This window comes from Gymnoscopelus microlampas (assembly GCF_963454915.1).
Source record: "Gymnoscopelus microlampas genome assembly, chromosome: 2".
In the NCBI taxonomy this organism is placed as follows: domain Eukaryota; kingdom Metazoa; phylum Chordata; class Actinopteri; order Myctophiformes; family Myctophidae; genus Gymnoscopelus; species Gymnoscopelus microlampas.
The window spans coordinates 43,856,728-43,882,176 of NC_139939.1; the positions used below are offsets into that span (position 1 = coordinate 43,856,728).

At 43.9% G+C, this 25,449-nt stretch overlaps 1 protein-coding gene across 1 annotated transcript in view; it reads right to left on the reverse strand.

Annotated features, from left to right (window-relative positions):
• The window catches only part of tnrc6c2 (trinucleotide repeat containing adaptor 6C2), a 75,461-nt gene that overhangs the window by 32,024 nt on the left and 17,988 nt on the right, over positions 1–25,449 (reverse strand). The window contains exon 4 of the mRNA XM_084068438.1: positions 10,860–11,288. Within this exon, the coding sequence (XP_083924564.1) occupies positions 10,860–11,288 (429 nt within the window). The remainder of the gene's footprint in view (positions 1–10,859; positions 11,289–25,449) is intronic.

The window sequence follows — 25,449 nt, forward strand, 5'->3', positions numbered from 1 at the left end:
ATGAAGGAAGTCAGATTATAAAGGACTCAAAGTATCGTTCCTTTAGAAGGGAACTAAAGCCACCCTACAGCTAAAATATGACTTACTAACCCTTAATTATTAGGCCCGGGCTGTGCGTTTTGTTAAATATATTAGTCTTGTTTGGTAACTTGGCTGCCTTACCTTCTATTAAACTGCTATTAGATTCCATCAGATGGTTGCAGTGATTTACATAATTGCTACAGTAGAAGTTATCCATCAAGAGATAAAGGCCCAGTGGTCAAAACAATCCCACCAGCTGAGGGGGAAAAGTCCATTTGTTTGAGGCACACACACACATACGCGCGCGTTGACAGATATGTGGCTTTAAGATACTGCACAAACACACCACAGAGTGCCTGCACATGCAATTTTTCCCTCAGCACACTTATCTCCCCTCCCCAGGCGGTCTTATCATAAAGGGTCGTCTGTGTGAGTGTAATGGCATTCACGCGCACACGCGCACACACACACACACACACACACACACACACACACACACACACACACACACACACACACACACACACACACACACACACACACACACACACACACACACACACACAATGCTGCACAATTTATTTGCCGTTCGCAATCTGTTATCAGTTCCATACAGATAGAAACTACTAAGAGAAGGACAGCATTATGCTTAATTTATTTATTATTACTTCATTTAGGTTGCAAAACGGTGTCGCTCGCTGAAAATAGCAGAGCTGCAAGCTCAATATTCGGCACGCCCCCAGGTATAAATCAGGCTTTAGAAATCCCTATACTTTCTTAACATCACCGCCTAAACTTTTATTTGGAAGGCTTATCTTTTCAAAATGCAGAATATTCAGAAACATGTCAACCATGCTTTCTTCTCTCCTAATAACAGCTGGTCATGAGAGTAGGGTTATTGTGTCTATGGTCAGTAGAGGTGTGCATTGGCACTGCCCTCAGGATTCAATTTGATTACGATTCACCAGGTAACGATCCGATTAGATTACGATTAACCTTGTAATAATTCCATTCGATTCAACGATGCATCGCGATGCATCACACTTTTCTATATTACTGCACAACATGGCATGATTTCATCTGTCAATACAAGCAGTCAGATATACTGAACAACATAAATCTGGCTGCTGCTCTGTGCAATTAGCAATATGATAATAAATAATAAAAAAAAAAAAAGTGTGAATCGATTCATAATCGTCCATGTCGCATCATGATTAATCTATAATCGATTATTGTTGACACCACGGCAATAATGGTCAGGTGGAATGTCCATGACAAACAATAGGAAGATCTGCTCTAATGTTGTCAAAATACCAAAATGTCCACAGTCCACACTTTGCTCTCGCATGCTGACAGCAATATTCTTATTTTATGGTTATACACACTGTTGAGTCTGAAGTACTATAAGAATTGCACTGCCTATAATGCTGCTTTGTTGTATGTGTATGTGACAATAAACACCTTGAACCAAAGGTGAAATGTATGTGAATCTTCATCTAAAGTGAAAATAAATTTAGATGTACAGTATTATTGTGAAATTGCAAGATTGCAATAGTAAATACACTACTGCCAAACAATATAACATTTGTTCTGCCTACACAAACACTATCAATAACTGAGGTTGCAAACACAGAAGTGATACAGTAGGTGAGAACAATGATAATTCCCAAATCCACCACACTCTCATAACTCCTACGTTTAAAAACAACAACAACAACAACAACAAAAGAGCGTGACTAATCATACTAATCTGTTTGGAAAAACTTGAGTTTGTGTTGCAACCACGTTTGTGCCTCTTTAGCAGCTTGCATTTCACCACAGTTGGTTTGGCGCAGTTTCAGGTCCATTGTTTTGGTTGACGCCTGCTAGCCAGCCACCCAGCCAAATTGTACGGGCGTAAAGTAATACTGAGAAAGACCAAACAGTCGGTCTCTTTAGTAACCGCCACTGCCTTCTGTCTGTTTCTGTGGGCTGTTAGAGGTCTGCTTTTCTTTTACTCGGAGAGGGAAAAAAACATGACAGCGCTGGCATTTCAAAGACACTGATGTCGTTCTATTCTTTGCTTTTCTTCCACTCTGTCAGTGTTTTAGCCTGCAGAGAGCAAAGAGCGACGCTATTTTATCAGACCTGAAACGCAGCCAAGGAGCTCAGAGGTTGCAGGCAGCCTGAAGAAGAATGTCTTGCCTGCTCTGTTATTTTCCTCTGCTCACTGTGTCTATACCTTTCCTGTTCCATTTGCCTCATATACACTCGTGCCTCATACACAGCTTATACTTACTGTACTTTCTCTGACGTGTGTAAAAATAGGTTTGCATGAGGAATTAAACTCTCAGGACAGCAGCCGCCTTTTTCATCAATGCTGTCAAAGATACTACATGTGAAACAATCGTTGTTTCATATGAAACAACAATTGTAACAATATAGAAAGGAGAAAGGGAGAGATGAGGTGGAGAAGAGCCTGCTGGCATCTGTGTCTTTAAAAACAAAAAAGGAGAGTCAGTCACGAAGAGAGATAGATAGAGAGAGAGAGAGAGAGTGGAAAAATACCTGAGGAGACTTGCACCAGTAGCATCCCGAGACAGGTTGAACGTGATTTATACCTAGTTGCCGGCGTTGCGTGCCTAAAATAGCCAAAAATAGCCGATCTACAAGCTGGAGAGCTAGTTGATCTGCTATTTTCGGTGCGTGAACTAATCACGCAACTAATCATAATCATTAGGCTTCACCTCGTTCAGCATTAGGATGGGGAACAGCTGCCTCCCTCCTTTCAATATGTCTGCTGCTGCAACACAGCACAAACACTGCAAAGACGCTGCTCCTGCTGCTGCTGGCTGGCAAGGCTATACCTATGTAGCTCAACCAGTGCTTACACGTGTGCCCATTATGCACTATATGCTGTATGAGCACATGGATATGCTTCTGCAAGTGTGTGTGCCGTGCCATGTGCATGACGTGTCTGTATTTATTTAGTTGTCTGCGTGTGCAGGTATGTGAGGGAAATACATTCACCATGTTCAAGGTCTGTCTGATTTGAGGCGTAGAAACATGGGCATGTGTGTGTGTGTGTGTGTGTGTGTGTGTGTGTGTGTGTGTGTGTGTGTGTGTGTGTGTGTGTGTGTGTGTGAGAGTGCGTGCGTGCGTGTGTGCACACGCGTATGTATGTATGCGGGGGGGTGAAGTGAAGCGAGCTGAGCATGAAAAGCGGATAAAAGGGGACAATTATTTCCAGGCTTTGTTTGCAATCGTGCATCAATAACATGGTGCCGCTTTCATTGTGGCTGCAACTAGGAGGGCAGTCTCTGATTGTGCTTCACGAATGAATAGAGAAGAAATAAAAACAATAGGGGCCTCTATAGCTCCTTATGCTGCCTCTGCCAAGATGAAACAAGACGGCTTCATTTGTTTGTGTGTGTGCGGGTGCGTGTGCGTGTGTGTGTGTGTGTCTCTACGCAAACGAGTGAAGGCAAGCAATCTGAAAACATCCCTACATACAGTAGCCACGAAATAACAGCAAATGTTCCTCCGGTGTCTCGTACGGCAACGCTGCTTGTGCTAAAATATTTAATTAATTAAAAGCTAAACGTAAACGACAACAGGGGAAACTTTGTGATGGTGACATCATCGGCATCGAAGCTAAGGGAGGGGGGGACTGGGAAAAGAGAGAGAGAGAGAGAGAGAGAGAGAGAGAGAGAGAGAGAGAGAGAGAATGTGTGGACTAAGAGAGGTTTTGCCGCAATAAATGGACCCACTGTTTTGGGAGTGTGAGTCATAGCTTTAAGCCGGTGACATTCTAGGCTCTGAACTGGACGCAGCCTGTCGCTCCTCTATTCAACTGTGTGACATTCAAGCCCAGACTCTGGGCATACGTAACGCCACAACGTTTAGTAACCTCATCATCGCCTCTCCAGCTCGCTTTCAGGAGACTTCCGCTCCCCCCACTTGGATCAGAAACGGCACGTTGTTTATCCGGATGCTGAGACAGAAAGAAAGGGTGAGAGCAAACGGTCATGGGAGGGTTTTAGAAAACCTCATCCTTCATGTCTGTTTACCTCCGCTGAGAGGAGAGAATAGAAAGAGAGAGCGAGAGAGAGAGAGAGAGAGAGAGAGAGAGAGAGAGAGAGAGAGACCATGGTGGCTTCTCTGGTTTCCCTGGAAAAGCTTGGACTAATGAAGCCACTAGGGGGTTCTCTCACTGTGTGCTGAGTGCTCGCGGTGTGTGTGTGTGTGTGTGTGTGTGTGTGTGTGTGTGTGTGTGTGTGTGTGTGTGTGTGTGTGTGTGTGTGTGTGTGTGTGTGTGTGTGTGTGAGAGAGAGAGAGAGAGAGCGAGAGAGATGCACATCCTCTGCACTGATGGGGCAACCTTTATCAGTCTCCAAAAATACATGTCTGGCATCATTAAGGCTCACTAGTGTGGTGGTGAAGATCTAAACAGAACAAATAACATTCATCTGGAGGCTCGGCTTGAGCTTTCATCTCAAAGCGTAACCGCTTTTAGCCTGTGGATGTACTCTTTAAAAACATATATACTTCACAGAAAACCCTCATGCAAGCAGGATGCATTTCTGCAACGTCTACCACAGTATATTGCCTCCCATCGCCACCAGTCGTCTCACGCAACGCATTAACTTTTAATTACAAAAGAAAGCCTTTTTTCTTTTCTTTTTTTACATTAAGACTAGAGGCCAACCAGTGATGCATTTGTTACACACCACCCCTTTACCTACAAATCAAAAGAGCCTAAATGAAAGGGTCCAGTGTGTGTTAACAGCACCCTGCAGCATGCCTTCTGGCTACGACGCAGCAAACAGCTGTTGGACTGCCGTTCCCACAGTCTGCTCGTCTTAAGACAGACCCCCACTCTAGCACCTGCTCCCAGGGACCCAGCCTGGATGGCTCGCTGACTGGCTGGAAGGCAGCCCTCAATGGTCCCTAGTCAGCTGCGGAGGTGGGGGAGGATTGGGGGATTGGGGGGGTCTCTGTCTGGAGTTTGGGGGACATTATAAAGGGTTGGGGAGAGACACAATTGTGCATAAGTGGTGTGAATGCACTTGAGTCTGGCTGGCTGGGGGAGATGCCTTAAATTAAGACCATGGAGCTTTTTGGGGGGTGGTTGTGGTGCGTGCAATGTGTGTGCAAACCCCATTGTAATGCTAGATTTGTGCACTGTTTGCATAAATCTAATGTTACCATGTTCTGTTCCACTATAAACATCAGTATGATTCTTTTTGATCCAAATAAAGGCTGCTAAGCAACGCCAAATTATGGCTGGGTAAAAATATTAATTTTATTCCTGGCAGCAGGAATGAAACAATATAAAGCGGGGGTCTGGTTAACCCATTAAGACCGGGAATGCATCTGTGTGTCATTTTTAGATTATTTTGGCTATTCAAAAATAGCAGATATACAAGCTTGTATCGGCTATTTTTGAAAAATCGTGAAAATGTGTGCAAATCATTGAATACATATATTTTTTAAAGCGGACATTTTTTACTAAAATCTTTGCTTCTGGGGGGTCCTTGGAACAAAATATTGTTCCGCGAATCCGCGGCCAAATACATATAATTTTGGGGGTCCTTGACATGAAAAAAGTTTGAGAACCACTGATATTATAGCAACATAAGTTTTTTCAAAAAAATGGATTTTAGAAGACATTTGTAGAATCACCCAGTAGCAAAGATCTGAGTTACAAATGTTAACTCACCATGTTCAAGGTCTGTCTGATTTGAGGCGTAGACCTTGAACAGCTTGTAGATCTCACAGCGCGGCACTCGGTGCCACGAGTGGCTATTTTTGAATAGCCAAAAAGAAAGAGAAAATAACACAGATGCGTTCCCGGTCTTAATGGGTTAAGAGTGCATGTGGTGTGTGCATGATGATGTTCGTTGTTCCTCTAACAAAACTCTCAGCCAGCTGGCCTGCAGTATAGACACTACTCTGAGAGGACACATCTAGGTCAGAGCACTGTGCTGTGGTTGCTGCACATTCACTGTGTGTGCATGCATGTGTGTGTCCACAATCATGCACGTGTACTGTATGTTTCTGTGCTTAAGCTGAGGGGATCCAGAAGAGTGTGTTTGTGTGTCCTCACAAGCCTCATGCCCGATTTGTACCTGGTTGCACACCATGTCGTGCACCGAAAATAGCATATTATCTACAAATTGCATCGTGAATTTCGATGAATTGAAGTACAAACGTGCCATAGTAGTGCTTTCTTGGGTTTAAAATCCTCTTCTTAACGGACCTTGTATTGAACTGTACTTCCCTGTGCTTGTCTGTCTTTGCAAACTGTTAATAAAGTATTCAATCAATCAAAAAAATCACACGCTGTGAGCTTGTAGATCTGCAATGTTTGGTGTGCGAAATCTGTGATCAACGAAGTACAGTATAAATCACCCTTTAGATCAGTGGTTTTCAACCAGTGGTCCGGGGACCACCAGTGGTCCTTGAGGGGGTACCAGGGGGCCCCCAGCTAAATGAGTATAGAATCATCTTAACCACTTAGCTTTGGCTATCCAAAAATAGCAGATATACAAGCTCATAGCGCGGCACCGAGTGCCGTGCTATGAGCTTGTATATCTCCTATATGAGCTTGTATATCTGCTATTTTTGGAAAAAAAAACGTGAACATGTGTGCACATTTTTGAATATATACTGTATATATATATATATATATATATATACATATATACATTTTAACTCAAATCTTTGCTTCTGAGGGTCCCTAGCACAAAACATTTTCAGATGGGGGTCCGTGGCCAAATGTATATCAATGTAGTGGTCCTTGGCATGAAAAGGGTTGAAAACCACTGCTTTAGATCAAGCTTACTAGAGGTCAAAAAGCATCTCAAGATTACCTCCTCTCTCTCCCTGCAATCTCAACTAATCAGAGAACTACGTCACGCATGCCATACAAGTTGCAAGTTCAGTTTGGTGTTGTTGAGATCTGTCAAAAATGTTTCAATTTCTCTCACCACTGTCATAAAGGAAACTGTATTCTCTGATAAAAAATTAAGCTGAGATTTACCCCGTTTTTGACAGCTCAGCATTGATTTAAACTAGAATGTCCTCTCCATGAATAATATATGTCACTGGTATTACAACAAGACGGCCAGCAGTAGCCCAGGGCTATTGTCTGAGCAAACAGGGAGAGAACAGGCGGTGAATGGGAAGCCCCAGGGACATGGAAGGAGGGGTGGTGTGTGTGGGGAGCAGTGGGTTGGTCTGTACCCAGCTCGGGGCTTTACTGCTACAGGCAATGTTGTCCCGAGAAGCCCTTGAGAGAGTGGAGGGCTAAATGGACAGCGGTGAGATCCCCATACGGATATGTAATAGGCTAAAACCACTGATCTAATAAACAACGGGGTATTTGCCGGTTAAATCAATAATATCTATAACTTATTTTTAAATGATCTAATTCAGATAATCAATTGAATTAACTAAACAGCTGTTAACTTGCTAGCTAACCTGGATTGTTTAGGTACTGGTGAATCAGTTAGATGGCAAAGCAATACCCAGTGGTGGGTAGAGTACTAGACTTCTGTGCTCAAGAAAAAGTACAATTACTCCCATTGAAAAAAACTACTTTGAGTACTAAAATAAAAAATATTAAAATAAATGAATACCTGGTTAATAATTTACTCAAAGTACAAGTTACTTCCCCTTCGAATATTTAAATGACCTTTGTAGGCATTTTAATTAACCCACAATGTATATCATTTAATATCAAATTAAAACTTTTTGTGTGTAGAAGAGATGCTGCTCCAGCCCTGTCCGCTCTGTCCGTGCATGTGAAACCACAGTGCTACTGCTAATCACAAACATGGATACATGCTAATAATGCCCACTTGTTATTAACAGACAACCATCCTAAATATTGTCATGTGATAAATGTATGATAAAGCACACGTTGCCTTCATTGTATTATGTTTTACCAAATCCATTTCATAAAGGTCTCATAATCGGATGCTACTCATCTAGCTTCAGTCCGTTACCAATATGGCTGTCAAGTGGTTTCAACCTCAGTGGATGTTCTATTATTATGCTAGCCATCCAGAGTTTATTATAGATTAGAGGTTAAAACATACCACCAGCAGTCCTGGAGGCAAATGAGAAGCGTAGTCTCTTATAGTTATATGGGATCAGATACTTTACGAGTTATCGTGTGGGGAATTCATTAAATATAACTTTGGATAAGGACCCATCATTTGAGGGTCAAACTGAGAAGGGACATGACATCACAAAAGGAAATAAAAGTGCTATAGTGCATTTTGCCATAAAATGCTAGATAAGACAATTGACTGCAATAATCAAAACAATTCATATAAAGCTTTTAGAGGCTAAGGCAAAATGGTGCCATGGGAATTGCTTTTTCAATTCCATGGTATAATTTAACAAAGGACGTGTTAATATAAAAAAATCACCGTGAAACTTTGTCTAACGCTCTCCCTCAAGTTGTCAATAGAATCTACAGTAACAGATTTATACCGGTATATCCAATGTACTTCATGCAGTGCCTAGTGAAGCACCACTAGATATGTTAACAATAGGAATGCAGTAGAGATCAAAGTTCTAGGGAAAGCTAGACTGACTCTAACTCGTCCTACACCTTTTTTCTTTACCACCTATCCATCAAAAACTGCATAAAATTATGCCAAGTGTGTCAGAAATCAATATAACAATCATTGCACTGGATCTTTAGACTCAATACTCTTGAATAACAATACATTCAGAGGCCAATATGTGAATGTGAATAAAAAATGTTCCCCACAGAAACTTGTAAGAAGACTTTCAAATAGCAGGCCTTCAGCTGAATCCAAGAGAAGGTTAAGGCTAAGGTTACACAGTGAATTGAAGTATAAAAGCAACGACCACGGCCGAGACAGACAGAATGTAAACTAGACATGGATCATTTGGTTCTGCAATGCCCGGTGCTGAACCAAGGCTCTTGCTAGCCAACTAGTTAGCCTTCGCACCACAGCTGCTACAGATTTGTTTACTGAATGACTGATGCTCTCCAAGCAAACATGTGAGTCAGTAATGAAAGGCAGCACAGAGCAAAAGGACGAACGGGACAGATGAAAAGACGGAGCAAGAAGAGAGAAGCGAAGAGCGATGCCAACAGATGCTCATGATATGCTTTGCTCGCATCTCTGTCTTCAAAGTTACAGTAGCCTATGTTATGTTTGTAACTTTGTATATGCACGGTCTTTCTTTTTGTCTTCTAAATGATTAACCCATTAAGGCCTGAATCCGATTCTTAAAATGTTTTCTAAATCCATTTTTGAAAAAAATATAAAAAATATTTTTTCACGATTTTTCAAAAATAGCAGAGCTACAAGCTCATAGCGCGGCACTCGGTGTCGCGCTATGAGCTTGTAGATCTGCTATTTTTGAATAGCCGAAGAAATCTAAAGTGACACAGATGCGTTCCAGGTCTTAATGGGTTAAGCAAACACAATGCCGATCTGACAGAATCGTATGAAAAAGACCCTTTGGAAGGATGGAAAGATGTGAGGTAGACAGAAAAACAAAAATATGCATCGTGGTCCGAAAACTAATCCTGATGATCTTTTTTTTTTTGAAGAATTACATTCCTGAGGAATGGAGGCATTGGAGATCGTGGTTAGCTACCAGAATAAAGCTATCAAGAACAAAGACACTCTGAACATGATGCATGAAACTACTAATAGAGGTACAGAAGTGGAGCTTATCGCAGTTAAGGGAAAATAAATATAGCCTTAGCAACAGCATATTTACTAACGGCCACGCTTTATCCATAGCAACGTGTGTGCATAGTACACACACAGACAGACAGACAGACAGACAGACAGACACACACAGTCAATGAGTGCCTGCAGGCAGTGTAAGTGGACTGCTGGTGGTGAGTTCATTAAAAAGATACCGCAGGCTGTACAGAGCAGAAAGGTGTGTGTGTGTGTGTGTGTGTGTGTGTGTGTGTGTGTGTGTGTGTGTGTGTGTGTCTGAAAAAAGGTATGGTGTATCAATGTGCTCTGAGGGATTTCCAACATTTGTTTGTCCTCGTCTTAGTAGCTTCTATTTGCATGGAACTGTAAAAAAGCAAAAACACTTTGACGAGGGGTTTCCCAGTGCTTGGGTGCCAGCATTGCCTCAGCCTGTATGGTTAAGCTTTATGAGCGGACTGCAGGTTGGTACGCTCTATGAAAGCATTCCACAACATTCACAATAGCCTCTGGAGACATCTGACCCTCAATCCTGTTTCATGTAGACATCTGCCTTTATCTCCAAACTCAGTCCAATGATCACATCAACTATGCATGTGAGGCAGGGTTATTGTAATTAAAAAGGGAAAACAAATGCACTTTAAGACTGGGAATGCATCTGTGTCATCTTTTAGATTTGAGCTAAAAAAGCATTATTTTACACTTTGGCTATTCAAAAATAGCAGATATACAAGCTCATAGCGCGGCACCGAGTGCCGCGCTACGAGCTTGTATATCTGCTATTTTTTGGGAAATAGTGAAAATGTGTGCAAATCTTTGAAAGTATATTTTTTTAAAGCGAACATTTGTAACTCAAATCTTTGCTTCTGGGGGTCCCTGGGACAACATATTTTGAGATGGGGGTCTGCGGCCAAATACATATAATTTTGGGGTCCTTGACATGAAAACGTTTGAGAATCACTGATATAGAAACATGAGTTTTTTTTCCTCAAAAAACTGGAACTAGAAGATAGTTGTAGAATCGGCTTCATGTCTTAATGGGTTAAAAACTAAAAGTAAAAAGTAAAAAGTCAAAGTAATTACAAAAAAAAGCATGAGGGTGGGGTGGACGGTGGACGGTGGATTTACAGCACTGACCTGAGTGGCGTTTGCCTGCAGAGGATGTGGTGGAGTTAGTGACCACGCTGCTGGTGGTGGTAGTAGTGGTAGAAGATGCTGATGATGATGGGGACGACGAGGTCAAAGAGGAGGGGAGGATGAGAGCGCTGAGGGCTCCCGCGGGCAGCGGCTGGCCTCTCTTCAGTAGCTGCTTTTGCTCCTGCTGGCGGAAGCGGGGAGGCACCTCTCTGGGCGGGTAGCGGGCGCTGGCAGAGGACGGCTGGCACGGCTGTTGTTGTTGCTGTTGTTGAAGGGGCGTCGGAGTCGAGGGCTGGCCGCCGGACGAGGCACGCTTGCCATTGCCGGAGGACGAGGACAGGGACAGAGTGGGGTTGGCGGGGGGGTGCAGGTGGAGGTGGTGGTAGTGGTGTGGACCGGGACTGGGCTTAATGGGAGCAGGCTCTGGCACTGGAACCGACGTGATGCCATCGGGACGAACACACACACACACACACACACACACACACACACACACACACGCACGCACGCACACACACACACACACAAAGGAAGCAAGGCGTTAATCTCTGGAACTTTATTCACTCATCGGAACTTTTCTCTTCATGTGTCATGATAATACATTGGTTCTCAAAGTGGAGTCCGGGGACCCCCAGGGGTACTTGAGGGGGTTCCAGGGGGTCCCCAGCTAAATGATAGATTAGGCACCAAATGGACCCTTATGGGTCTGTAACTCTGAGAGTGTACAAATGGAACCAAATGAACCCTAACGGGTCCATTTGGTTCCATTTGTACACTCTCAGAGTTAAATTGACATTGATTTTACAATATAAATTGCGGTACAAGTGATAGAAATGCCATTACATAGGGGTCTGTAGCCCTAATGCATGTCAAGCTGGGGGTCCTTGAAATTAAAATGGTTGAGAATCACTGCTAGAGCCGTAAAAAATCTTCTCTTATGGGGGTCCCTGGCATATCTTTTGAAATGGGGGTCCGCGGGCTAATAAGTGTCAATTTGGGGGTCCTTGACATGAAAAAGTTTGAGAACCACTGTGATAATAGACCAACGTGAAAAGCTTTATTTATACATCACACACCCCTTCAAATAAATGTCACTCGACAAAAGTGACGTTAATCTCAACTGGAAAGTATGTTGAAAATACGCCACTTTGGGGAACGATGATGACATGACATTTGGATCCTGTGGTTTGGTAGGACCACTAGTGGTTGACATGAGGTCAACCAGTAGTGCATCTCCCATGCCCAGAGACAGGCTTTCCGTCTTTGCTCTGAAGTAGAAATGAGCTGTCGCTCGTGCAGGAGACCCACATTCAAATAGTAGGATATATATATCCACGTTGCAGCTTTAAATTTCCATTCAAGATTTTGAAGTGTACCCACTTGAATGTTTGCATGTTGATCAATGATATTTGGATTTTTTAAAATCGTTTTTTATCCTCTTTCTAGCCTTCTGTTGAACATTAATGCCAACAGCCAAGTCATACAACGTATAAAAAGGGCAGGTTTGCGCGGACACGCACCATCGACTCTGCAACACACACACACACACACACACACACACACACACACAGACAGACACACACACACACACACACCAACTCTTATGCACTCTCTCCCCCTCCAACATAACACATGCCAAACATGGATGTTTGTATACACACACACACACACACATTGCTTTCCCCTGCTGGTTTTGGACCAGCCCCCTTGCCCGACCCTTCCCTGTGTTTCAGTGACCAGCCAGCCGTTTAATGGAGCGTTAGCATCAAAGCTGTTATTATTAGCGAGACCCGGCCAACTAGTACTGCTGTACCCAAGCAGATTAGCTTAGCTGCTCTGTTGAGCTGGGAGGTTAAGGCTGCACTATAGGCTAAGAGCTGCCCCAGGCCAACATACTGAATAAGGCTTACTCAGGAGATCAGGTTAGAGTGTGTGTGTGTGTGTGTGTGTGTGCGTGCGTGCGTTTTCACATGTGTTCACGTGTGTTTGTGTGTACATGTGTGTGTGTGTGTGTGTGTGTGTGTGCGTGTGCGTGTGTGTGTGTGTGTGTGTAAAATAGTGCACAGTATAGCATATAGATGGAAACAGCATCAGCTCTGTATGTGACCACGTGATACTGAGACTCAAGGTTTGTGTGTGTGCGAGTGTGTGTGTGTGTGTGTGTGTGTGTGTGTGTTTATGTGCACAGGGGAGTTGTGCACGGTTCAGTATGGTTCTCTTTGTTCTTGTGTGTCTTGGAGGAAAGCCCTGCAGCCCAGGAACAGCTGCGTCGTCCATACATTCAATAGCTGATGACCCATACACGTTTCAAGCGAATTGCAGTTCATTGCTCCACAGGCAAAAACACGGGAATAATCGGATGTTTTCCTCGCCAGTCCCTAGGTAGATGCGACGGTTCTAAACAACACCTGAGACAGCCGGTACTCCAGGGAGAGGAGGGGAGGGGGTGAACGAGAGGAGGAGAGGGATATTTATACCAAGACCAAGTGCAAGAGAATATGGAGAGAGACAGAGAGAGGATAAACAGACTGCCAGGCTCTCTCTCAGTCTCTTCCTGCATCGATCTATTGTGATTTTGGAGATCATACAGTCCTAAGCTCCACGTTGAGGGTTAAATTGAGAGCACTGAGGTTTTTCTACCGTGCCTGCCAACAGATTTTCCCAATAGCATTGCTAAAAACAGACACTCTAAATGAACGCTGTACAGGACCCCCCTCCCCCCCGCCGCCCCCTCCAGCAGTTCCTGACTGGCGGTTGGCTCGGAGCTGCAGCCCTGTGTGTGACGCACATTTGATTAAATTCAGCTCGGCCCGCCTGACGCCTCCCTCGGCCAATCGGGTGGCAGGACAGCGAGTACACGGTGCCCTGCCCCCCTCTGCTCTGCTCCTCTCGCTCTCTCTCTCTCTCTCATATTCCACCCATCCCTCCCTCCCCCTCTCTTTCTATCTATCTATCTCTGGGCTGTTCCTTTAACCCCGTAGCTCTCTCTCTCTCTCTCTCTCTCTCTCTCTCCTCATTCTCTCGCCTTGTTTTTTTCTGCCTCCGAGTGTTTCACTCTCTCCGTGTTGTTATTCTCTTTTTTCTTAAGAAAAAAGACGAAACCGTCCAGGTCGGTCGGTTGCTGTGCATCTTCCATCCCTCTCTCTGCTGTCAGTGTGTGTTACAGACAGGAAGCAGATGGCTGTGCATACCGTACAGCACACCCACACACACAGCTCTGCTTTGACACGAGCCTACGTCACAGAGGCTCTGATTCAGACAGCTAGCCCGTTTGTGATGCGTGTAATTATTGTTGTGGTGGTGGTAGCACAAGTGCATCTTACAGTATACTATCTACCACTCCCTAATGTTGGGAGAAAAGAGAGAAAAGAACATCCCCTGCACCGAAAATGACATCCTCCTGTATTAAAATTGCCTTCTGGGTTCACGGGTGGATGTTGGACGGTGTGCGTCACAAACTTAACATGCCCATATATGGAGTCTATTCTGGAACAAGGGCAGTTATGTAAACGTGCTGGTTGTCACTGATGATGTCACGCTCTGACATCGCACTGTGATGTGTGCATGTGTGCATGCTTATCTGTCTTTTCTAGAGAACCGTTTGACTGACCGACTTAAAAAACCCAAGTGAGTATGGTGCCCAGCATGAAGTCGGTCAGACAGGCGGGTTGTTCCAGAAGAACCCATATATGGGCATATACTGATGACATCGGGGATCTCCATACATGGGCATAAAAGGGCCAAGGAGAGACAAATACATAGGTCTCCATATATGGGCATAAAAGGGACCCAGACAGACAGGCGGGCGGGTATCGCATAAACGGATGGGGGATGTGTGCATTCCATACTTGCATCGCTCCCGGGTAGGCCGGTGCCCTTTATAAATAACCCATTGATTGCAATATCCAACGTTATTAGTGCTGGTACCGCACATGGTACTCGGGTACAGCGAGTACTCTTCGACGACAGGTACAACGGGTATTGCATACAGTAGTTGGGTGGGGCATGCATTCCCAGATTGCATCATTCCCTATTTATATCATTCCCAGCTTGCATGGTCCCCCGAGTAGGCAGGTGCCCTGAGGGCACCCGGTCTAGTTTCTTCAAAATAGACACACTTGTCACAAGAGGAATAGAGGATTGCTTTGTTTATCGGACTTATTGTTTCCAAAAAGCTCTGTTCCTCCATTATGTTTTAGTGCTGTATATTAAAATGCTGTCACAATGTTACAGTACTGTATGTCCATCTATGATTGAATCTGTACTTGATATGTGCATCAGTCGGTGGTGGAAAAAGTACTCAAATGTTTTACTTAAGTAAAAGCATCAATACTGCAATGTAGAAGTTCTCTGTTACAAGTAAAATTCCCGAATTCAAAATTTACTTGAGTAAAAGTACAAAAGTATTGGTATCAAAATGCACTTTAAGTACCAAAAGTAAAAGTACTAAAATGTTTGAAAATAGCCTAGGTATAAAATAGGGCTAAAGTGGTTAATGTATGTTTTATAATGTAATCATTTATATCTGAAAAGTCACTAGTAACTAAAGTTTTCAAATAATTGTAGTGGAGTAAAAGTACAGAATTTGCTTCGGAGATGTAGTGGAGTAGAACTAAAACTATAGACAATTGGAAATACTCCTGTAAAGTAAAGGTACTGTACCAGTCAAAACTGTACTTTGAGTACATCTACTTGAGTAAATGTACTTAATTATTTTACACCACTGGCATCAGTGAAAATGTGGAAGAGAACAGGAGAACAGTACAAATGCCACAGTTCTTCTGTGAGAGTGAGAAAGAGAAAAAGGGCTGGAGGAAAAAAAGTGGGGAATCCCAAAAATGAGAGAGAGCTACTAGCTCCAATAAAATATTAAATGACTTGAGTCACACAAAATATTCTGGTTTCGCTCACTGCCACTGAAAGGGAAAGAAATCTAAACAGTAGATTAGTGAGGTGGCAGGCGTATTGCCTCTCAACATAATGGGTTGCCTAGCAGCCTGGCAGAATAAACGGACTTTTTCCCTGCCTATAAAACTCTAAGGCGGCTCACCTATTTATTCATTTTCTGAACACTTAATAGGCCGTGTCAAATATTAAACATATTTTGCACAGGACTATTTTCCTTGAGGGAAGACTTTGAACAAATATGAATACCAACTCGTCCTCGCTTGGGGCTTTCTTTTTTTTTTTTAAGATTCCGCTTTCAGAACTATCAAGTGGTATTAGCACCTTGAACTCTCTAAAATCCAGGAAATCCCTGAAAAATGTTTGACCAGGTCCCGGATTATAGCTTTAATTCATGCTTTACCTTTCACGACTCACACTTTGGCATTAGAAAGAGAGAGAGAGAGAGAGAGAGCACACAATGTGTATGAAGTCTGATCTTATCACTCATTTCACCTGTATAATCTGATGAAGGAGCGAGAGCTCTTGACCCGAGCGACACCTCGACACTTCAAAGGCAGATTTGACAGATAACAGGGGGAGAAAATTAAGTAATTGAAGGGCCGGTGAAAGGATGTCCGTATACATTGGAGTGGACAGATGTTTAGAGTGTGAAGACAACAATAGAGCTAGGATCATAGATACTGCTTGTGGCAGAATAGCGCTGGGCAATATTGATATTACTGTATATTTACATCATGATGTGAGACCAGATATGGTCTGGGATTTTGTAACGTAATATGGCATAAGCGGCATCTTTAACTGGTTTTAATCGCTAAAAATGTATGAATGCCTTCAGAAATGGTCAATTATAGCAACAATTGCCTATTTACATATAAGCTCATAACACGTCGAGTTGTAGATCGTATTTTCATTACTTTTTTTTTTATACAAGAAAATGTACAATATCCTATCCTCACAATGAGTATTGATAGAGGTATTTACTATTTACTTTAAAATATTGTGATATTTGATCCTTCAGCCCCATGGCAGAATATAGCCACACAAATGTGCATTAGGCTGAGGAGGCACCAGAGAGAGTTGGTTTTAGGAAGTGACCACAAATCCTTATTATGGCAGTGGTCTTAAAACCCCTAATTGAAGTTGAAAGGGGGAGCCAATTAAATAAGCATTTGTAACGGGTGCACTGCAAATTCCATTAAACCCTCCGACTGAGGCGCTCTCTGCAGCCATCCGCCAAACTTATAATTACAGCCCTTCCTCATACTCAATGCTTAATTACGCACAACCAGAGAGAGAGAGAGAGAGAAAGAGAGAGAGAGAGAGAGAGAGAGAGAGAGAGAGAGAGAGAGAGAGAGAGAGAGAGAAATTATAACTTGGGATTTTCGAGAACAAGGGCATAAAAGAAAATTAGACAAAACTGAAATATAGAAAGAGGCTTTAGAAAGTTTTGAAAAACATTGTGCGAATTGAACATTTCTAGAGTGAGGCATGATGTTGGAAGTGGGGCAACCATGATTTTTTTGGGGGGTCCCCAGATGACGTGACAATCTAAGGACTTTTAAGACCTTTTTCATAAAAAGATCATTACTACATCAAAAGTAATCAACAAACTTACTATAAAAACTGGTGAAACATTGGCCAAATTGTCAAATAATATAAGAAAGAGGCTAAATTTGTGAAAATAGCCGATCTACAAGCTCGCAAACGCGAGGCGTTGAGAGCTTGTAGATCTGCTATTTTCACAATATTTATCTGTGGAACCGAGTCAAACAAAATGTAATGCCTCCTAACTCCTACAATTCCAAGTGCCTGTCAGGGTGGGGGGGTTCCCAGTTCAAATATGATTATTCTGGGGGGTCCCCAGTTCAAATCTGATTATTTTGGGGGGGTCACGGCCTGAAAAGGTTGAGAACCACCGTAGTAAGGAGCCACTGTGACTGGTCCGGCCTGCCTTGTAGTGCCAGGCGGTGCAGGTTGGTTCACACAACTCCCATGTCCATTGTCTGCAGAGCCACTTTAATATGCAGCTACTATTTATAGTGGGGGAGGATGGACACAATAGCCTTGTGCTTTATAGTCACTTCTAGACCCTTATGCTACCACACCAGAGTCCCTTTATTAATCCACTAAAAGCTCAGAGGAATAGCCAGGATATAAACCCTGCCTTTAAAGTGGTTTTATATTGATGTACAGTAATTTTATATACGCCATTCACGTTACGTTGTGTGGTCCAATACTTTTATATTGTATGCTTGCAATAGTGAGGTTCACCGTTTTCCCTTTTCTCGTGTAAACAGTGCCAAGAGGTCAGCAGTAAAAAAAAAATGGGGAAATATGTGTCCACATCGTAAAGTTCATTTCATACAGCAGTGCTGACTGTATGAGATTCACTCTGTCAAGTCTACTCAATTCTGTCTTCCAGGTAATGGGATGTGTATACAGTGCTTTCTGGCATGCTAAGCATCATAACACAAACTATATAAAAATATAATACTATTTAACATCTCTGTCCAATGAAGTTAAATCATGGTGGTGAGATGCTTTAATAGTAGGAAAGGGGAGACTGATTCTGAGGTGGATGTTGATTGACACAGAGTTCATGCCTGTTTCGGAGGGGTAGCAAGGAGAGGCCCTAGCGAGAGAGTGTGTGTGTGTGTGTGTGTGTGTGTGTGTGTGTGTGTGTGTGTGTGTGTGTGTGTGTGTGTGTGTGTGTGTGTGTGTGTGTGTGTGTAAGACAGGGTCAAGTGGGTGCATCTCTATAAGGTCCCATCTGTCAGTAGTAGTCCAGACAAACAGATCTCTCTCACACTCACTCATACTCTCTCTCTCTCATACACACACACAATAAAGGCATGGTTTCTCACCCCTCACCCTTCCCAGGGTAAGATGTTGCTATGGAGACTGACAGTTGCCTAACGCACCTCCGTTTGCCTCCTGTGACCCCAGTTCCCCCATGTCGAGCTCCTCACACACACACACACACACACACACACACACACACACACACACACACACACACACACACACACACACACACACACACACACACACACACACACACACACACACACACACACACACACACACACACACTAATGAGTCTCCTTGTTAATCTCAGCTGTGCCTCTTCCCGTCTGTAGGGACTGTGTGAAGGGGGTTGCCCCTAGAAACCCCTTTGCCTTTTTTTAGACCTAATCGTTACTAACCTCTGCTATGGACAATAAAAGGCTCCAACAGGATCACTTTATGTCTCAGACGCACTTTGATGCCTGAGGGCGACAAGTGCCGGAGGATATGATCAAGATCATATAACACGGAAAAGGATTCTTAAAACTTGATAAGCCCGTGTGAAACCAAACGAGAAGAATTACGTCACCCCGATCCCCGAGCTCCTGAACCTCTTTCAACCTGCCATCCCTATTTTGGGTGTGTCATTAAAGGTGAAAATGTTCAAATTGTTGATAGCAGATCTACAAGCTCATAGCGCGGCACTCGGTGCCGCGCTATGAGCTTGTATATCTGCTATCAAATACTTTCACAAATGAAAAGAAATGTTAACATTTTCCAAATCTAAAACAAATAAATAAATGAAAACAGCCGATCTACTAGCTCACAACGTGATGCGATGCATTGTGCGCTTGTACTGTAGATCGGCTATTTTCAGAATTCTTATATATATAGGGCTTAAGTGGCAAAAGCACAACTCTTTGTCACGTGAGGGGAGGGCCACAGTGGGACCGCAAACAATGTAATGTGTCTCACAAGGCAGGTTATAGGGGATAAACGTAACTCAAATGAAGAGATTAAAACGATATCATCTCATTAAAACAACACCGCCGCAAATCATATCTAATTCCTGAATAATGATGGTGTGTGGATACCGTTTTCTTCTCAATGTTTTACTGCTGCTTGACAATGGCCTGAGGCCAGTTAGAAGAGCCTCTTGGTTTAGGCATACTGACATACTAGCATACGCACACGCACACACACACACACACACACACACACACACACACACACACACACACACCATCAACTAAAACGTCAATTCATATCTGCTGTGCTGCATCCTATTAATTAGTAGGATATTTGACATGCTGCAGTTCAATGGTAGTGGAGGTGGTATTGAATGGGTTCTCATGTCAACAGTGTGTGAGTGATCATAAAACATGAACACATGCAGTGAGGCGAGCATTGTTTAAATTCAGGGGACCCCCCACTCCCCCTTTTCTTCCTTTTTACTCTCTACCCCCCCCGCCCTCTCTCTCTCTCTCGCACACTATCTCTCTTTCTCTTCCGCCACTTGACATGCACGTAGGATGAACAGAGAGGGGGTCGAGGAAAAACAATTACACACGGCAGTCATAAATCCACAGGACGTAATTCAGAGCCCATTCACTGTTAATTCATTGAGTATTTATAAAATGTGGTTAACAGCAGAGAGAAGCCGCCCCAGCTCCAAAAGTAAATTAGCCTCTAATTAGATTGCGATTCATGAGAATTCCTTTTCAAAAAAAGTGTTGACGCAATTAATTGCATGTGAAATTGCAAATTAATACAATACAGATTTATACAGTGCACTGGTGCGGGTATGTGTCACATCAAAAAACCCTCGAGGGGAAAGAAAAATAACCCAAAACAAAAATGTGAAATAAAATGCCTACAGACTTGGTGACACTGTGTGGCGGCCATATTTGATGCGAAAAAGAAACAAGAGGGAATGGAAATTGCGTGGGTAAGGAGAAAACCGAAGGACTGGAGACTGACATGCATTCCATTTGTTCTTTAACCTCTCTCTGCAGAGAAAAAGTGCGTGGGCAGCAGAAACGGAGCGGGATGGCTGATTGTCTGATTATCGGCTTGTGGGAATGTGACAGGCGTATCGTAGCTTTACTGGAGCGTTCTGCCCTCGCCTGCCGCCACCTGTTTCATGAATTGCATTTGCATCACTCCCCACTTGGGACGTGCTTTCTCATAACTTCATGGAGCTCTTTTTTTTCTTCACCTGTGGTCCGTGTGACACTGTAGTTAGTGTTTGTGAGTGTGAGTGTGTGTGTGTGTGTGTGTGTGTGTGTGTGTGTGTGTGTGTGTGTGTGTGTGTGTGTGTGTGTGTGTGTGTAAGTGCGCTTGTGTGTGTATGTGTATGTGCATGTGAGTATTTATTGTGTGTGTGTGTGTGTGTGAGAGCGCGTGCGTGACTGTGCCATCGCGCGCGCTTGTGTGTAAACAGCAATCATAGCTAGCGTATTATTGCCACTGCTGTTTTGCAATTCCATGATGTAAGCATTTGCTTCACTCACAGTGAGAATGGACTGAAAGCCTGCAGGTCCCCCCAAGGGGACACTGTTTGTGTGTGTGTGTGTGTGTGTGTGTGTGTGTGTGTGTGTATGTGTGTGTGTGTGTGTGTGTGTGTGTGTGTGTGTGTGTGTGTGTGTGTGTGTGTGTGTGTGTGTGTGTGTGTGTGTGTGTGTGTGCACGCGCACGTGTGTGAATGAATATTACTGGGCGAACTACGCATATATATGCATCTTGTCCAATAAGTATTTTTCTGAAGGAGTGTGTGCATATGTGTGTGCATTGTGAGTGTGCATGCATGCATGCACTGTATATATAGTATGGAGATTGGTTGGTGCGTGCGTATGAGTGTGTGTGTGTGTGTGTGTGTGTGTGTGTGTGTGTGTGTGTGTGCAGCAGTCCAACCGGCTCACTGTGAAAGCGGTGGATGGAGAGACGGGGTGGGGAATAATCAACGACTCCCTGCCCTCTGTGGTAATGGGGATCAGGGACGGAGAGTGGGAGGCATGGGGCAGGGAGGGGGGGGCTAGGCTGTTCACTCTCTCTAAGGTCCAGCTTGTGTGTGTGTGTGTGTGTGTGTGTATGGGGGGGTCCGTGTGGTCGCACCGGGCTCTCGAGAACCCCGTGTCTCTCTGGATCTCCAGGCCTAATGGGGGGCAGAGAAGTTAATTCCACAGCGACGGCGCTTTATCTCATTTTCATACATATGAACGCGCCGGGCGAAGATCGATTACCGCAAACAAATTGAAATGCTGGGGACCGAGGCGGGCCTGCTGCAACAGGGGGAGAGAAATGGTGTGGGTGATGATGGCCGTGGTCTGTGACTGTGTGGCCGTGTGTGTGTGTGTGTGTGTGTGTGTGTGTGTGTGTGTGTGTGTGTGTGTGTGTGTGTGTGTGTGTGTGTGTGTGTGTGTGTGTGTGTGTGTGTGTGTGCCTGTGAGTGCATAAAGAAGGCGAAATGGAGAGACACCATCATCATATGGAAGGAAACGCACAATTCACAGCTGCATGTCGTTTTGCATGGAGAGCGTTTTGCGTCTTCTCCTTTTTTTTAGTGTCATGGATGCGAGCTCAACTCATTCCACTTTAGAATATGTGTTAGAGAGACTTAGAGAGATGCTGAATGTGTGAGGTCATAGGCAGGGTTGCCAGGTCTGCTTATTATAATTTCCCCGCAATATTTTGTTTGAAAATAGCCGATCGCGACGCGTTGTGAGCTTGTAGATCTGCTATTTTCAAATAGCTGATGTATATGTTAAAGTGCTCATGTGGCCCAGTGTCGCTTCTTTTGAGCTGGTTTTCCTAGACCTGGTTGCTTGTTTCTCTCACAGAATCTGGCAACACGGGTTGCACAGGGCAAGCTGAGAAACACACAGCCCATCTCTGCTGCCCTGTCCCATCTCTCTCATTACAACATATCGTAAATAATATCCATGTCATTAGTCCTGCACTGTCTATAATGGCACTGTCATTGACTCCAACTGTCATTTTTGGCACTCATCTAAGTGATCATTGCTTCATTACCTTCTTTCCTTCCTTTCATTTCTTCCCTCTTTTGTGTCTCGCACATTACAGTCTCTCTCTCTCTTTTCTTCACTCACAGTTTGTTGTCAACATCTTCCTCCTCCTAAACCGCCTACTTTCCCCCATTGTGCAAGGCCCACACACATGAAAGGTGACAGATGCATATGTATGCATATGTATGTCCATGCATACAATATAAATTATGCATATAGTTGCCGCCGGACAAAAACCTTGTTTTTGCTCCATATTTTTACTTTGTATGTTTTCTTTCATAAATGAATGCCCTACTTTATCATACTACAGTGTCACGCAAAAGTAGCCAAAAGATCTACAAGCTCACACCGGGCCACATCGCGACACTTTGTGAGCTAGGAGATATTTTCTTTTTCTTTTTTTCTTTATGTGTCAGCAGTGTGTCTCTGTGGGTTATAGATACTGTATATTGACCCAATACAAAGTATTAACAATAGCTTGTGACAAAATAATAACTACATTGGATCCATTGGAACACCATTTCCATTTTCTGAAAAGTAACAGTTTTGGACATACAAGGTTTCCACCCGACAGCCATCGATATGCATATTATTGTTGTATGTGGCACAACAAACACCACACAGTTGTAGTATAATAGCGGCGCATGTTTACATGCAGCAGCATTCAGGGTGTTAATTTAACGCTGACAGTGTAATTAACACAGGATGTTACTGCGTAGGACAGCAGGCAGAGACTCTTTATTGGGCCAGACGTGTAGACATGCTCGAGGATTACCTCCTGCACCCAGCTTTAAAGAACAAAACAGCTGGCTTTTCCAAGTTTTATGTGTTAAAACTGCTTGTTCACTTTGGTTCTTATTTGCCTCAGTTTCTCATTGAAAACACATTGCGATGAATCTTTTGTTGCTGCAAGTGCTTGGTTGCGAAAGGGTTTGAAACTTCTTTCTCTGGGTATCAGCATTTTCAAGCCGTTTCCCCCTGGACAGAGTGACATGTTAGGAGCTAATTAAAATGAAGATCGCTAAACTAACACCCACACAAAGTGACACATTTCTCAAGAGCAACCCTAAGCGGCTAACGCCGTACACAGCCTTCAAAACCGGGCTAATAGGCACGGCTCACAGACAGGCCGGTGAAACGGAGAGCGCCTAATTAAAAACGGCTAGGTCAAAGGTCTAGGAAACCCTTGGTGACCTTAGTTAAAGCCCCAACGGTCACACCCAGATGGTCAGGTTGGCGCTCAGACTGGAGGAAACACGCATCCACACACACACACAAACAGAAAAATCTCTCTCTACACATACTCTCCATGGAGAAGTGCTGACTAGTATTTGCAGAAGCCTGGATGGGCTGTAGACTGACCCAAACCCCCCCCGAGTCCATCTGCTGCACCCTCGTCTCATGTAGCTTCCGCCTACCAGTACGTTTGGTGAAACGTACGTTCAATGTAGTGGCTAGAACTGGGTGGAAGCAATAAAAAACAACTACGGTGCATGAAGTACCAAGTTACTCGTTCATCCCCTGGATCACGGAAGTAATTTATCTATGGAGAATAACATTGGGTCATCTTAAAATCGTCTCATATAAGAATTGTGGTCCAAAAATGAACAAAATGGTCCCGGCCAAAAGCCACCCAGGGCCACTCAGGGAGGTGGCTCTGTATCGTTTACGATAGTCAGTCACTCGTTTTTGATACAGTCTGTTTCTGTTTTTTTTTTTTTATATTAATTCGCCACCGATAACGTTTTCTCGCCATCAGTTGATGCTTGAAACCGCCGCGCTCATCTGTTTATTTTTGGAGCACAGTTTTTATATGACGCGATATCAAACGCGTCTATGGGAGAAAAAAAACGTGACCCAGGTTGGAATGCGTAAATTACATCAGACTTCAGTGCTCTATTGCAGAACCAATGCAAAGACTTTAGGGCGGTCCTTCACATTTGGACGGCGTCGTCTAGATTGGTTTTAGTAGTCATTAGGAGATTTATTATCGGCCGTTTTCTCCACTGTCCTAGACAGTCTTAGATTTCCCCAGACATATCGGTATGTGGAGAGCTCCGGGTCGTCTGGCGGCTACGCGAGAGTAGCTGCACCCAGGTACTATACAGTAGGGTGAATGGAGGGTTAACGCCAAGACTGGCACACGTGGACACATTATGGATTCCTCAACAAGCCACTACATTCCTGATACTGCTTGGAATTACAGGTGTCAGAATCACAGAGGTCAGCAGCACACTCACATCAACCCACACTCTATCTCTAACACACACACACACACACACACACACACACACACACACACACACACACACACACACACACACACACACACACACACACACACACACACACACACACACACACACACACACACACACACACACACACACACACACACACACACACACACAATGAGGACCAACTATTGCACCTCATCAACTTAATGTCAGCTGGAAAAAGTCTGAAAGCAATCTGGAACAAATTCAAGCACAATTGGATAATAGGGGCAATGTTGTACCAGAGGTGTGTGTGTGTGTGTGTGTGTGTGTGTGTGTGTGTGTGTGTGTGTGTGTGTGTGTGTGTGTGTGTGTGTGTGGAGGGAGTACCATATTCTGTCCAAACTAATTTCACAGCCAATACCATGGGCACCACTGCATGTAGCACCTCTTCTGAAGTCCAAGGGCACGTGAGGACACTTTACTTCTAGCCACACTCCACCGTGCATTTAAAACTGAACTCTACAACCTCCTTTATCCTGCCACTCTCCCCTCCAACCCCCCCCCCCCCCCCCCCCTCTCTCAGCTCCTCTCTCCACCCCCAGATCGTGCCAGTGGTGTTTCATTGCTGTAGCTGTCAGGTGCCTTCATGCT